Source organism: Rhinoderma darwinii, unplaced genomic scaffold (genome assembly GCF_050947455.1).
Source record: "Rhinoderma darwinii isolate aRhiDar2 unplaced genomic scaffold, aRhiDar2.hap1 Scaffold_263, whole genome shotgun sequence".
Classification (NCBI taxonomy): Eukaryota; Metazoa; Chordata; class Amphibia; order Anura; family Rhinodermatidae; genus Rhinoderma; species Rhinoderma darwinii.
In genome coordinates this window covers 35,956-52,414 of record NW_027462925.1, presented here as the reverse complement: position 1 = coordinate 52,414, position 16,459 = coordinate 35,956, and the positions used below count along the sequence as shown (strand labels likewise).

The 16,459-nt window shown below is 29.2% G+C and overlaps 3 protein-coding genes and 1 non-coding gene across 4 annotated transcripts; 3 read left to right on the top strand and 1 right to left on the bottom strand.

The window, feature by feature from the left end:
• Positions 1–204: 204 nt before the first annotated feature.
• Positions 205–1,608, top strand: LOC142703209 (replicative DNA helicase DnaB-like). The gene has a single exon (XM_075848220.1). It carries the CDS (start codon positions 205–207, stop codon positions 1,606–1,608), a length of 1,404 nt encoding a protein of 467 aa, XP_075704335.1.
• Positions 1,609–1,652: 44 nt separating this feature from the next.
• Positions 1,653–2,681, top strand: LOC142703207 (UDP-3-O-acylglucosamine N-acyltransferase-like). Its single transcript, XM_075848219.1, has one exon. The coding sequence runs from the start codon at positions 1,653–1,655 to the stop codon at positions 2,679–2,681; it is 1,029 nt and encodes a 342-aa protein (XP_075704334.1).
• A 24-nt stretch (positions 2,682–2,705) lies between these two features.
• Positions 2,706–5,336, top strand: LOC142703206 (alanine--tRNA ligase-like). The gene has a single exon (XM_075848218.1). It carries the CDS (start codon positions 2,706–2,708, stop codon positions 5,334–5,336), a length of 2,631 nt encoding a protein of 876 aa, XP_075704333.1.
• A 7,327-nt stretch (positions 5,337–12,663) lies between these two features.
• On the bottom strand, positions 12,664–12,739 carry TRNAP-UGG (transfer RNA proline (anticodon UGG)). Its single transcript has one exon. It is a non-coding gene; the product is annotated as a tRNA-Pro (tRNA).
• Positions 12,740–16,459: the final 3,720 nt, after the last annotated feature.

Genomic DNA, 16,459 nt, shown 5'->3' with positions numbered 1-16,459 from the left:
GAAATAAAGTTCCTTTCTTTGGGGTCTTTCCTATTTAGAAGTTATATATAAAATAGATTTGAGCGAATTATGGATATTAAAACTAATAATAATAGTAAATTAAAGAATAGATCATTTAATAATGCTTTAGAAATGTCTTCTTTAATGTATAACAAATTACCTCCGCAGGCAATAGAATTAGAAGAAATCGTTTTAGGGGCAATGATGTCGGAGCGTAGAGCTACAGAAATAGGGTTGGAATATTTAAGAGAAGAATGTTTTTATGTACAAACGCACAGCGTTATTTTTAAAGCAATGATGGCATTAACCAATACAAAACAGCCTATTGATTTGTATACCGTGGGAAATGAATTAAAGGCAATGGAAGAATTGGATAACATAGGAGGAATTTATTTCTTATCTCAGTTAACAGGTAAAATAGCCTCTACCGCACATACAGAAGCGTGGGTAAAAATTATTTTAGAAAAATATATTCAAAGGGAATTAATAAGAATTTCAAGCGAAATTATACAAGATTCTTACGACCCCTCTGCAAATGTTTTTGATTTAATGAATGATGCAGAATCAAAATTATTTTCCATTACGAATAACTTTATCAAAAAAAATTACCAAAAAATTTCTGAAGGTTTAGTAGGTGTGGTGAATAGAATTTTAGAAATGCAAAATCAAAAATCTGAAATTAGTGGTTTGTATACAGGGTTTAGAGCCTTAGATAATATTACCAATGGTTGGCAAAAAACCGATTTAATTATTCTTGCAGCAAGACCCGGTTTGGGTAAAACAGCTTTTGCATTAAATTTAGCACGAAATACCGCAACACATAAAATAAAACCTACACCCGTAGCTTTTTTTAGTTTAGAGATGAGTACAGGCCAGTTAATAGAAAGGCTGCTAAGTGCAGAAAGTGGTATTCGTTTAGAACAAATAAAAAAAGGAAGATTAACAGAAAACGAAATGCAACGACTTAATACAAAGGGAATTATGCCATTATCCGAAGCCCCTATATATATAGATGATACGAGTGCATTAAATATTTTTGAATTGCGTTCAAAAGCAAAAAAATTAGTAGCAAATCACAATGTAGGTTTAATAATTATTGATTATTTACAAATTATGAGCGGTGGTGGAGAAAATAGAACTTTTAATAGAGAGCAAGAAATTAGTAAAATTTCCCGAGAATTAAAATCTTTAGCGAAAGAATTAGACATTCCTATTATTGCCCTTTCGCAATTAAATCGGAATACCGAAGGGAGATCAAAAGATGGCGTAAGTAAAAGACCTATGTTAAGCGATTTAAGGGAAAGTGGTGCAATAGAGCAAGATGCTGATATGGTAGTTTTATTATATAGAGATGATTATTACGGTATTGAAAATAATGAATTAGGAGAAAATATTAAAGGTTTAGTAGAGGCAAATATTGCAAAACATAGAAATGGAGAATTAGGAACACTTAAATTACGAGCAATGTTGGATATACAAAGATTTGAAGATTGGGATGAACAAAATATCCACTCTTTTAATTCTTATAACGACACGCCAAATCAAGGCGAAACAATAATAAAAGCTTCTAGTAAAATGAAGCCCTTAGACGATGAAACTCCTTTTTAGATTTCTTGTTTAGCTTTTTATGATTAACTTTGCAGTAAAAAAATATGGAATTTACTGCAAGTAAAATAGCCGAAATTATTAACGGAAAAATAGAAGGAAATCCCAAAGTTCTAGTAAAAGAATTTGGTAAAATAGAAGAAGCTAAACAAGGGCAACTTTCCTTCTTAGCGAATATGAAATACGAAAAGTATTTATATACAACGCAAGCCTCTATCGTTATCATAAATGAAAATTTTGAATTAAAAGAAAAAGTAAACACTACACTAATACGCGTAAAAGACTCTTATACCGCTTTTGCCACTTTATTAGAAACGTACGAAAAAATACAACTACAATCCTATAAAGGTATTGATAAAAAAGCCATTATTGCTTCAAAGGTTAAAATAGGGAAAAATGTTTACATTGGTCCCAATGCAATCGTTGAAACAGGCGTAGAAATTGGCGATAATACCATTATTATGGGTAATTGTTCTATTTCTACAGGAACTAAAATAGGAGCTCACTGCATTATTTATTATAATGTAAATATTTATAAATATAGTTGGATTGGAAATAATGTTATTATTCATTCAGGGGCAGTAATAGGTTCTGATGGTTTTGGGTTTGCACCTTTACCCGATGGTTCTTACAAAAAAATTCCTCAAATAGGAAATGTTCTTATTGAAGATAATGTGGAAATAGGTTCTAACAGCACTATAGATAGAGCCACAATGGGCAGTACGATAATAAGAAAAGGAACTAAAATTGATAACCTTGTTCAAATTGCTCATAATGTAGAAATTGGAGAAAATACCGTTATTGCAGCACAATGTGGCATTGCTGGAAGTACTAAAATAGGGGGAAATGTAAAATTAGGTGGGCAAGTAGGTATTGTAGGACATATTAAAATTGGCAATAATGTTTCTGTTGGTGCAAAAACAGGGGTTTATAAATCTATAGGAGATGATAAATCTGTATTTGGTTATATGTCTTTCGATGTAAAACAATTTATACGGAGTTATGCTCATTTTAAAAATCTGGATAATATGGTTCAACGACTCAAAGCCTTAGAAAAAAATATTAAAAATTCTTAATTCACCTTTTATTATTCCTTTTTTATGCTCACTTCTGTTGAAATTAGAAGGTTATTTCTTGATTTTTTTAAAAGCAAACAACATCATATAGTACCTTCCGATTCTATCGTATTAAAGAACGACCCGACGCTTATGTTTACGAACGCGGGAATGAATCAATTTAAAGAATATTTTTTAGGCAATAAAGTGCCGCAATATAAAAGAATTGTAGATACGCAGAAATGTTTACGCGTAAGCGGAAAACATAACGATTTAGATGAAGTAGGTATAGATACTTATCACCATACAATGTTTGAAATGCTTGGAAATTGGAGCTTTGGAGATTATTTTAAAGAAGAAGCAATACAATGGAGTTGGCAACTTTTAACAGAAGTTTATAAAATTGATAAAGATAGAATTTATGTTAGTATTTTTAAGGGTGATGAAAAAGAAAAGTTAGTAAAAGATGAAGAAGCACAAAAAGTATGGGAAAAATACCTACCAAAAGATAGAATTTTAGAGTTTGGTAAAAAAGAAAATTTTTGGGAGATGGGAGAAATAGGTCCTTGCGGTCCTTGTAGCGAAATTCATATAGATTGTAGAAATGAAGACGAAAGAAAAAAAATAAATGGTAAAGAATTAGTAAATAAAGATAATCCTTTAGTAATAGAAATTTGGAATAATGTCTTTATTCAATACAATCGTTTAAAAAATGGTTCTTTAGAAGAACTGCCACAAAAACATGTAGATACAGGAATGGGCTTAGAAAGATTGGTGAGAGTTATTCAACATAAACATTCTAATTACGATACCGATATATTTACAAATACTTTTCAAAAAATAGAAAGTATTACACACAAAAAATACACTAAAAGTCAATCCCTCCAAGATATTGCTTTTAGAGTAATCGCAGACCATATTAGAGCAGTATGTTTTACCATTAGTGATGGGCAAATACCATCTAATACAGGAGCAGGATATGTCGTAAGGCGTATTTTAAGAAGAGCAGTTCGTTATTATTATTCGCATTTAGAATATTCAACAGCATTACTTTATCAATTAGTGCCTCTTATTGCAGAACAATTTAAAGAAGTTTTCCCAGAATTATACCAACAAAAAGATTTTGTAGCCAAAATAATTTTAGAAGAAGAAAATAACTTTTTAAAAACTATCGCTTTAGGAATAAAACGATTAGAAACCTATATTCAACAACAACATCAACAAAAAGAAATTAGCGGAGAAATTGCATTTGAATTATACGATACCTATGGGTTTCCTTTAGATTTAACAACAGTTATTGCAAATGAAAATGGCTTTACAATAAATGTAGCAGCATTTAATAACGCAATGAAAAACCAAAAAGATAGAAGTCGAGAGGCCACTAAAATAGAAGCATTTGATTGGAAAATAATAGAGCAACAAAAATCTTCAACGCCTTTTATTGGGTATAAAAATTTAGAAATAAAAACAGATTTATTACAGTATAGAGAAATTCATCAAAAAGGAAAAAAATATTATCAATGGGTTCTTTTGGAAACGCCTTTTTATGCTGAAAGTGGCGGGCAAATCGGCGATAAAGGCGCACTTGTTTTTGGCGAAGAAGAAATTAAAGTCGTAGACACTAAAAAAATAGATGATTTAATTGTTCATTTTACAGAAACATTACCCCTAACAATAACAAAAAATGTTGTTGCTAAAGTAGATGCGTTAAAAAGAAGTGAAACTTGTTTACATCACTCCACAACCCATTTATTACACGCGGCATTAAAAAAAATTCTTGGCAATCATATACAACAAAAAGGAGCTTTTCTTTGTGATGAATATTTGCGTTTTGATTTTTCTCATTTTGAAAAAATAAATGATGAACAACTCCAAGCAATAGAAACTCTTGTTCGTCAAAAAATACAACAAAATATTTTAGTACAAACACAAATATTACCTAAAGAAGAAGCCATAAAAAAAGGTGCTAATGCTTTATTTGGTGAAAAATATGGCGATATTGTAAGAATGGTAACTATTGATGATACTTTTTCTATAGAACTTTGTGGTGGCACACACGCTGATAATACTTCGCAGATAGGTAATTTTAAAATTATCCAAGAGTCTTCTGTGGCTGCCGGAATAAGGCGGATAGAAGCAATTTGTGGAACCGCCTATCAACAATATATTCAAAAACAGATAGAAGAATTAAAAGAAGTAAAAATACGCTTGCAAAATCCTAAAGATATTATTTTTACTCTAGAACATTTATTGAGTGAAAAAAAATCTCTATTGCAACAAAATGAAAATTTTGAAAATACTATTGCCACTTTATTTTCTCAACAAATAATAGCCAAAAAAGAAACTAAAAAAGATATAGAATGGATAGTAGAAAATGTGGAAGTTTCTTCTTTAAATATGTTAAAAAAAGTTGCTACACAAGTAAAACAAAAACTAACACTTCCATATGTAATAGCTTTAATAAGTATTATAGAAAATAAAATTTACCTTACAATACAAGTTGAAGAAATGTTAGCAAAGCAACATTCTATAGAGTTAAATATATGGGCAAAAAAATATTTATATCCCTTAATACAAGGAAAAGGTGGTGGGCAAAAGAATAATATAAATATTGTTGGAGAAGATACAAAAAATATCCCCAAAATAATCCAAACGATTAAAGAAACAATTTTGTAAGTTGTTTGTAATGTGGATTTAATTAACAAGTGCAATTTTTTTGTACCCCTATAAAGGAGGTAAATAATTATTTTTTTAAGGATTCTATTTATTTAAATAGAACTGATAATTCTTTTTTAATGATATAAGTAAAAGCTAACTATTTTATTTGTTCCATAATAGCATTCCTCGAACAAAAAAAATAAATATTAACATTTTATAAAAATAGATTTACCTTAGTTGTATTCAGTGTAATAAAAGTTAAGTAGATGAAGAGAATATTATTTTTATTTTGGGTATTTGTTTCTTGTATATTAAATGGACAGCAATATGGAGGTCGCAGACCTATAGAGATAAGGCTTATATTATCACCACCATATTTCTACTTACTTACCCGACTATGTAAGTCCGAGTAACAACACATTAAATTACAAGTTTAGAAATACGGATAATACAGCAGTTAGCTATCAGTTATTTTTTAAGTTTAGCCCTATACCGAAATCAGACGGAATTAGTTAATACAGAACAATCCTCAATTTTATCTACAGCAACGCTATTAAATCCGGGAATGAATTTTATATATGGCTACGATTTAGAGCAATATTTTTTACCGCAGCATTTAGAATTTTAGGTAGTGTTAGCAGAGATTATTATACGCAATATAAAGCGGTACCAGAAGGGTGGTATAAAATATGTGTTAGTGGGTGGGATTATATGGTTAGAGACCAGCAAGTAGCGAATGAGAACTGCCAAGTAGTATACCTATCAAATCAGCACCCCGATATTAAGTTTACCCTTAAAAGGAGATAGAGTAACGAGCAATAGCGGACAGAATATTTTGTTTACGTGGATACCCAAAAATGTATCTAGCCCTAATTCGGCATATAATACGGATTACATTTTAGAGTTATGGAGATACCAAAAGTAGGAATAAATAGGGATGCAGAATTTATTTCGAACACATTAAAACCGTATGCGAGTATAAGTGTAAGCGACCAATACAACTACATTTATACAATAATGGATTCCTATCTTAAAAGACGGCTACAAATATTCGTGGCGAAGTAACAGCAAAAAGACAGAAGCGGAAGGGATTATTTCCAGAATGGAGGTAAGAGCAACATCAATACTTTTGAGTTTATAGATATAACATTAACATCCGAACGCGTTAATGGCTCCTAAGGTAAAGATATGTGAAATAAGGTGTGAGGAAGATTATTATTCTGCGGTAGTAAAGTGGAGGAAGCAAGCTGTATATACGAAATATAAGGTGTATTATACCACAGCGGAAAACACGGGTAGCAAGCGTTTATATGAAGAAATAACGGAAGGGGATAGTTTAGAGATAACGAAATTAGGGACGAACACGCAATGGAATATTGGGTTAATGGACTTACTTCAGATAGCTTAGAAGGGCCAGAATGTGAACATCGTTTATTTACGACGAAGAATTATGCGAAGGCTTTTGGTTGCGATGTAGAGCCCCCGAAACATCCTAAGCCGAAGGGGTATAAAAAAGAATACGCAAAGATACCAAGGATAAAGGTATTAGAAGCGGGCGAAGAGATAGAATTAAAAGTAGGGGTATTAAAAATATTTTAGTGCTACAGCGAGATAAGGCGATAGTAGTTATAGCGGAGATTGTGCACATAGCAATCCATTTGGATTAAGGGGTTTTATAAATTGCAGGTATAGGAAATTAAAAGTAACGAATACAACCAAATGATAACGGGAGAGATTGTATTTAAATCTGATTTAGACGGTAAATTTAATAAAATGCAAGAGTTAATAAAAGCAAACAAGCAGTTGGATAGTGTAAGACGAATACGAAAACAAATAGATTTTACGATTAAAGAAGAAGATGAATTAATATACGATGAAGATAATAAACGAGTTATCGTTATCCAAGAAGATGGAACACAAAAATTTATTCCTTTAGAGGAAGAAATAGAAAAAAAGTCTTTTACAAGAAGCAATGCTAAGTAATACAGATAGTTCTAATAATTCAATAACTAATGTTAAAGATTCATTACGAAAGTTAGGAAAAAAAAACATTATAACAGTGATAGATAAAAATGGAACTTCTGTTATTGTAAGAGGATCAGCATAAAAAAAATTAATACTATTGTTGAATTTGAAAAACGAATGGAAGTAAATATGGTTTTGATGAAAATAAAATTGATAAATATATACAACAATATAATACTTCTAATAAGAGAGAAATTCGCTATGTTTTCTGTACTAGAAAATGGTACAGAAGAAGTATAAAATGATAATTATAATGCTTTAGATAGCCACAAAATTATTAATAATGCTTCTCAAAATATTACTTTTACTCCGAAAGAAATAGACTTAAAAAAGAGGTATTGACCCGCAAATAATAAAAATTGTTGGTAATGTAGAATCTGATAATAAAGTTAGTTTTATGATAGATAGTTTAAAAGGTCAAAATGGAGGTAATTTAGGCGTAGTAGTAATGCCATCCCAAAAATTTTCATTGGGTATTATGGTGGTTCATTTAGATAGTAATTAAAAACAGAAGATATAACCAAGATTTTAAGCGTAGCAGATATACAGCATTATTTAAATAATATTGTTTTTAATCAAGTAATGTTACATTTAATGTGCAATATTTAGATTCCCAATTTATTAATTGGGATAAGGATAAAAATAGAAATTAACAATACCTAAAAAACTTTCAGACAAACTCTGAAATTGATAAAATTATAGAAATATCACAGAAACAAATGAGTATATTGAATATTTAGATTATGTATTATTTATTGTAGATACACCTTCTGTTATTGTAGATACCTCTTCTGTTAAAATATTATTAGGTTTAATGGGAATGAATAATAAATGGGGAATAATATGTCCTTCTGGGCATAAAAATAACAAACAAAAATTTTGCAAACAATAGCCCACGAATTAGGGCATGGCGTATTTGGGCTATATCATCCTTTTAGTGAAACTATTAATGGTATAGAAGGTTATAAGCAAGGAATGATAGCGAAAACTTTATGGATTATCAGAAGGGCAAAACAATTAGAAAATACCAATGGGATATAATTTAAATTAAAAAAACAATCAGAGCCCCCCAAATAAAAGAAAATTCAAAATTCAAAAAACTAATATTTATGAAAAAATAATACTCATAATTTTATATTAGCTATAGCTAATATACTTAAAGCCCAAATAGATAGTGCAGGAAAAAAAATAGAAGATGATTACTGCGAACAAATATCACAAAAGGGTGTAATTTTTAAATTATTTACAAAAAGGATTATTAACAGATGCAGATTTTAATAAAATATTCCCCTGTGTTATAAATAATATAAGGGATTCTAATGCTACAAAAAGAGAAATTGGATATAAAATATCAAGTATGATAGTAAGATATACTAAACCTAATAACTTAATAGTAAAAAGAGAGCATTATACTATCTTGCATTAGGTTTATTTGATAGTAGCTTGGATAATAAACAATTAGTAAAACTTGTACTAAAAAATTATTCAAAAAAATTATACACAGATTCTACAATTAAGATGTTACGAAAATACCCTGCATATATTTGAGAAAAAGAATATTATAGATATAGAGGATATGGTACTTGGTTTGATGACTATTTATATTTTTAGGGTTTTTAGGAATTAAAGAAATTAAACCATTAATAGATACTATTATAAAAAGAAAAAATATCACAAGGGAATTTAAAGATGAATTATTTTATTATGAAAACTATATTAGCTAAAGTTGGAGATAAAAAAAGATGGATAGCCTTATGCAAGTCTAAAAAAGGCTTTTAAAAATGGAAATAATATTGAAAGCATTTTAGAGATATGCGATTATATAAGAACGAAGGAAAGCATAGAATTAATAATAAGCATTTTAAAATAGTGATTTACGAAGTCACGAGATATTCTTTGTCCAGAATGCGGATGGACTAAGGGTTATAAATATGCCACTGCGGCTGTATCTAAATTACAAAAATTAATAAAAAACATACCCCAATATACAGATGAAGATTTTCCTAATGATAATGATGGAGAAAAAGAAACTAATGCATGCCGTAATGGATAGAAAACATAAAAATAAATTAATTATAAATTATGATGTTTCGTATACAAAGGAGTTTCTCAAGTTTAACGAATAAAAGCATAAAATACTAAATACCAATGGAATATAATTAAATTAAAAGAAAAACTAAAAACTAATATTTATGAAAAAAACAATACTCATAATTTTATATTAGCCTATAGCTAATATACTTAAAGCCCAAATAGATAGTGCAGGAAAAAAAATAGAAGATGATTACTGCGAACAAATATCACAAAAAGGCGTAAATTTTAAATTATTACAAAAAGTAATATTCAAGTAATGGAGATTTTAATAAAATATTCCCTTGTGTTATAAATAATATAAGGGATTCTAATGGCTAAAAAAAGAAGAAATTGGATATGATATATTAAGTAGAATAGTAAGATATACTAAACCCAATAACTTAATAGAAAAAAAAGAGCATTATACTATCTTGCATTAGGTTTATTTGATAGTAGCTTGGATAATAAAAAATTAGTAAAACATTATATAAAAAATTATCCGAAAAATTTATATACAGATTCGACATTAAGATGTTACGAAAATACCTGCATATATTTTAGAAAAAGAATATTATAGATATAGAGGATATGTACTTGGTTTGATGACTATTTATATTTTTTAGGGTTTTAGGAATTAAAGAAATTAAACCATTAATAGATACTATTATAAAAAGAAAAAATATCACAAGGGAATTTAAAGATGAATTATTTTATTATGAAACTATATTAGCTAAGTTGGGAGATAAAAAAAAAGATGGATAGCCTTATGCAAGTTCTAAAAAGGCTTTTAAAAATGGAAAATAATAATTGGAAGCATTTAGAGATATGCGATTATATAAGAACGAAGGAAAGCATAGAATTAATAATAAGCATTTTAAATAGTGATTTACGAAGTCCACGAGATATTCTTTGTCCAGAATGCGGATGGACTAAGGGTTATAAATATGCCACTGCGGCTGTATCTAAATTACAAAAAATTAATAAAAAACATACCCCAATATACAGATGAAGATTTTCCTAATGATAATGATGGAGAAAAAGAACTAATGCATGCCGTAATGGATAGAAAAACATAAAAATAAATTAATTATAAATTATGATGTTTCGTATACAAAGGAGTTCTCAAGTTTAACGAATAAAAGCGTAAAAATAATAAATACCAATGGGGATAAAATTAAAATTGGAAACTAAATATTTATAGGTTCAAATAATTAAGTGCAATTTCTTATTATCGTTTACCTTTTATATTTATCAAATATTATATAAAAGTACATACTATAAAAGACAAAAAAATTAACGAAGTGTTATCAATATCTTTTAGTTTTATCGTTAACCTACAATTTTTATTATTGGCAACAAAATTATTGATAATAAAACAGATATTTTATTTCTTTAAATGTAGCTCTTGGTATTGTTTATCTTCTTTTCGCTTGGGGCATCTAACATTACATCTCTACCGTATTATTTTTTGGAAAAGGGATAACATCCTCTAATACTTTCTGTCCATTTAAAATAGCAACAAAATCTATCAAATCCAAAGCTATACCGCCGTGTGGTGGAGGCACCATATTCGAAAGCCCCTAATAAAAATCCAAATTTCTCTTGTGCTTGTTGTTTGTTGAGTCCTAATATATGAAACATTTTTCTTGCAAATCTCTTGGAAAATACGGATAGACCCTCCGCCTATTTCATTTCCATTTAGAACTAAATCGTAGGCATTGGCTTTAATTGCTTCATATTTTTCTTCTTGATTCATCCATTCTATATGCTCTGGTTTTGGAGAAGTAAAAGGATGGTGGCAAGCTGTCCAAGTTTTTCGTCTTCATTATATTCTAATAAAGGGAAATCTAAAACCCATAATAAAAGTAAATTCATTATTTTTTCTTAACCCTAAGCGTTCTGCATTTCTAATCGCAATTCGCTCATAGCTTTTTGTGTTTTGATTTTTACCCGATAAGATAAGGATTAAATCTTCCTGCCCTTTGATTGTGTAAAATCTGCAATTCTTTTAAATTGATTTTCATTAAAAAATTTATCAAAGCTACTTTTTAGTGTATTATCATTATTGTATTTAATATAAACCTAAGCCTCCATTCCAATTTGAGGTCTTTTTACCCATTCTGTTAATGCCTCTAATTGCTTGCGAGTATATTCGCTACATCCCTGTACGCTAATGGCAACAATATGCTCTGCATCATCATAAACTTTAAATCCTTTACCTTGAGTAATAGCGGTTATATTTTTAACTTCATCTCAAAGCGAATATCGGGTTTATCATTACCATAATTTTCCATTGCTTCTTCCCAAGACATTCTTTTTATGGGTTCTTTATAAGTAATTACCTTTTACCTCTTGAATAATGTGTTTTGCTAAACCTTCAAACATTTGCAAAATATCTTCTTGCTCTACGAAGCTCATTTCACAATCTATTTGTGTAACTCTGGGTTGTCTATCTGCACGCAAATCTTCATCTCTAAAACATTTTACAATTTGGTAATAGCGGTCGTAACCACTTACCATAAAAGTTGTTTAAATGTTTGCGGGGATTGTGGTAAAGCATAAAATTGTTGGGCGTTCATACGCGAGGGAACAACAAAAATCTCTTGCTCCTTCGGGTGTAGATTTATTAAAAAAGGCGTTTCTATATCCCAAAAGCCATTTTTGTGCATATAATCTCAACAGCTCTATTCGCTTTATATCGTAATTCTAAGTTTTTGTAATTGTTTCTTCTAAGGTCTAAGTATCTATATTTCATTCTTAAATCGTCGCCGCCGTCGGTATCTTCTGTAATGGTAAATGGTGGCACAAGAGAGGCATTTAAAATTTTAAACGCTTCTACTTCCACTTCCACTTCTCCTGTAGGAATGTTACTATTTTTATTGCTACGCTCTATTACTTTTCCTGTTGCTTGTAGAACAAATTCTCTACCATAGGTTGCGATTGCAGTTGAGCATTAAATTTTTCATTTAAAAGCAATTGGGTTACGCCATATCTATCTCTCAAATCTATAAAAGTTATACTACCGAATTTCCTAATTGTTTGTACCCAACCCGCAAGGGTTACTTTTTGTGTTTATGAGATAGTCTTATTTCTCCGCAAGTATGAGTTCTATACATATATCGTTATAAATCAATTTTATCTTTTTAATGCTAAAAGAGTTTGTATTTTTTGCTTTTTATTATACGAAGTAGCGGAATGCTACAAAGAATAAAAGCTTTCTTTAAGTTTTGTGGGAATTTAAAAATTGTCGGGGCGGCAAGATTCGAACTTGCGACCTCCTGCTCCCAAAGCAGGCGCGATGGACCGGACTACGCTACGCCCCGATTGTATTAAGAACAATAGCTTTTTATAATGTAGAAAGCTACTACTTTTAGCTAAAAGCCGTGCGAATTTACTATTTTTTAATTAAAAAATGGTAAATTTTTAAAAGTCAATTTTTGTATCATCTCCAATATTGAGGGTTTTGGCATTGCTAGATAAATCGGTATCGTTACCAATAATGGATTCTTTTAAAATAACATTATATATTTTGGAATAAGAACCTACAATGGAGTTGCAAATAATGGCATTCCTAATTTCTGTTTTTTCTCCTACGGTAACATTAGGACCTATAATAGCATTTTCAAGAATACAATTTTTTGGAATGCTAACAGGACTAATAATAATAGAATTAATATTATTGGATGATTTTAATGTCGAATTGCCACCAAATTTTTTTAAAAGAACAGAGTTTGTTGTAAGAATATTTCTGCTCTACCACAGTCAAACCAATTTTCTACTTTTGCGTTGTAAATTCCACCCCGCTTTTTATCATATCGTCTAAGCATTCTGTTAGAGATACGGCTTTTTGTTCATCTTTGACTTCTAAAAGTTTTTTTCTATGATTTGAAATAAAAGGGGCGTTTCTTTAATTTTATAAATTCCCACTAAAGCCATATTAGAAGTTGGAATTTGCGGTTTTTCAATAAGGCGTAAAACATAACAATCATTATCTTCTTTTAGAACAGCAACCCAAATTGTCTAGGGTCTTCTACTTTTTGAATTGCTAAACAAGATTTTTTTCTTTAATAAATTTTTTAACATTTTAACTCACAAATAGTATCGCCAAAGGTAATAATGATTTCTTCATCTTTAACAATCTCTTTTGTTAAGCCTATGCGTGAGCAATTCCATTTCTTTCGTGCTGATAAATAAAAGTACTTTTAATTTCTGGATGATGGCTTTAACATAATCTTCTATTTTATCTCCCAGGTATCCAATTACAAAAATAAATTCTTTAAGTCCTTTTTCTCTGAAATTGTTGAATAATAATAGATAGGATATTTTCCAGCTAAAGGGAGTAATGCCTTAGGTTGGGTATTCGTATGTGGTCTTAACTTAAATCCAACTCCTGCCTACGGGAATAATTACCTTCATTTTTAATTAATTGAAAATTTTTACTTAAAGCACATTTTTGTGTAGTGCGAAACTAAAATAATATTTTGATTTCTATCTAAATTGACTTTTATATAATTATTGCAGAAATAAAAATTTAAGTAAATGCTTTATTCACATATTAGTAAAAAGAAATTAAATTCGTTGAACTCTCTAAATTGTAAAAAGTAATGTTATAACACTAGAATAGAAAATTTTTGATTATGAAAAATAAAATTATAGAGCATTTAGAACTGATTAGTAAGTTAATGGAATTGCATAGTGAAAATATATTTAAAATAAAAAGCCTATAAAAAAGCAATAGATGCAATTTATTATAGCTCCTTGTTATTCATAAAATAATTTAGAAGAGTTGAAAAATATTAGTGGTGTAGGAAATTCTATTTTTAATACGATAAAAGAATTTGTAGAAATAGGAAACTCTACTGTTCAAAAAGAATATTTAAAAAATACTCCTGATAGTGTAATAGAATTATTGTATCATATTAGAGGCTTGGGCGTAAAAAAATTAATATCCTCTGGAAGCAATACCAAATAGAAAGTATTGACGCTTTGTATAACAAGTGTAAAAATAATGAAGTTGCTGATTTAAAAGGCTTTGGAGTTAAGTTTCAAGAAAAAATGATAGCTCGTATAGAGTTTTATTTTCAACATAAAGGATTCAAATTATATGCAAAAATAATTCATAGAGCAGATGAATTACTCCATCAATTACAACAAAAATTTTCTTCTTATAAAAGTTATTTGTGTGGAGAATTAGCAAGGCAATTACCCGTTATAAAGCAAATAGAAATTGTTACTACGGTAAAAAAAGAAGACCTTTTGCCTTTTTTACAGCAATTGGAATTTACTATTAGTAAAAACGAAGAAGAAGATTTTTTTACTTATCATAAATATTATAGAGAAGTTGTGTTTTATTTCTCTGACGAAAAAAATATAGGAACAACATTATTTAAGTATAATGGTACAGAAATATTTAAAGCAGCTTTTAATACGATTATTGATGTTGCTGATGAACAAAAGATTTTTGAAGTTAATAAATTGCCTTTTTTACCGCCTTATTTAAGAGAGGATACAACTTTTTTATATGAAAAAATAAATCCTAAAATAATTCAAAAAGAAGATATTAAAGGCATTATTCATTGCCATAGCAAATGGAGTGATGGAGAAAATAGTATTGAAGATATAGCGCTTTATTGTATAGAAAAAAGTTTGAATATTTAGTACTTACAGACCATAGTAAAAGCTCTGTAATAGCAAACGGGTTAAATATTGCGAGAATAAAAGAACAACATCTAGAAATAGAAAAAATAAATAAAAAACTTTTTCCTTTTAAGATTTTTAAAAGTGTAGAATGTGATATTTTAAATGATGGTAGTTTAGATTATGAAGAAGATATTTTGCAAACTTTTGACATCGTTATTGCTTCTATTCATAATAATTTAGATATGGATAAAGAAGTTGCTACACAAAGAGTGATTAATGCTGTTAAAAATCCTTATACTCATATTTTAGGACATAGTTCTGGGAGGTTATTATTAAATAGAAAAGGATATTTATTAGACTATGAACAAGTTTTTGAAGCGTGTAAAAAATATTATACTGCAATAGAGTTAAATGCGAATCCTTTTCGTTTAGATATTGATTGGCAATATTTACAAATGATGAAACACCTCGGTATAAAAACTTCTATTAATCCTGATGCTCATTCTTTAGAAGGGGTAAATGATATTCAGTATGGCATTGCTGTTGCACAAAAAGGAGCTTTATTGGCAGAAGATAATATTAGCAGTTTAAATTTAAAAGACTTTGAATTGTATTTGCAAGAATGGAAAAAAAAGAAACAATACTAATTTTTAAACATCAGTATTGTTCTTATAAAAAAGAGGTATTAATGTTTTTTAAACTTATTTTTTAATACCGCTAAAGCATCTCCCATAGAATCTTGCTTTTTTTCTTTTTTTCTTTTATGTCTTTTTTAGGGGCTTTTTTTTCTTTTATAGTATCGGTATTATCGTCTGTTTTCATAGATAAAGAAATTCTTTTTCTTTCTATATCTATTCCTGTCACATAAACTTTTACGGCTTGCTCTACTTTAATAAATTGATGAGGGTCGGAAATATATTCATTCCTTAATTGTGAAATATGAACAAGCCCATCTTGATGAACGCCTATATCTACGAAAGCACCAAAATTAGTAACATTGGTAACAATACCGGGTAAATACATACCAATTTTTAAATCCGCTATATCGTTAATGCCTTGTTCGAATTCAAAGGCTTTAAAAGTTTTCCTTGGATCTCGCCCTGGTTTTTCTAATTCTTGTAAGATGTCTTTTAAAGTAGGTAAGCCTATTTTTTCATTTACATATTTTGCTATTTGAATTTTTTCTCTAAGGTTTTTTCTGTCATTAAAGCCTCTACGGAACATTGTAAATCTTGAGCCATTTGCTCCACAATAGAATAGGCTTCTGGATGTACAGCACTTTTATCTAAAGGGTTTTCAGCATCTCTAATTCTTAAAAAACCAGAACATTGTTCGAAAATTTTCTCTCCCATTCTATTCACTTTTAAAAGCTCTTTACGAGATTTAAACGCTCCATTTTGATT

Bases quoted from the DNA above. Each gene is read 5' to 3' on its own strand.
- LOC142703207 (XM_075848219.1), top strand. From the start codon at position 1,653: ATGGAATTTACTGCAAGTAAAATAGCCGAAATTATTAACGGAAAAATA.
- LOC142703206 (XM_075848218.1), top strand. From the start codon at position 2,706: ATGCTCACTTCTGTTGAAATTAGAAGGTTATTTCTTGATTTTTTTAAA.
- LOC142703209 (XM_075848220.1), top strand. From the start codon at position 205: ATGTCGGAGCGTAGAGCTACAGAAATAGGGTTGGAATATTTAAGAGAA.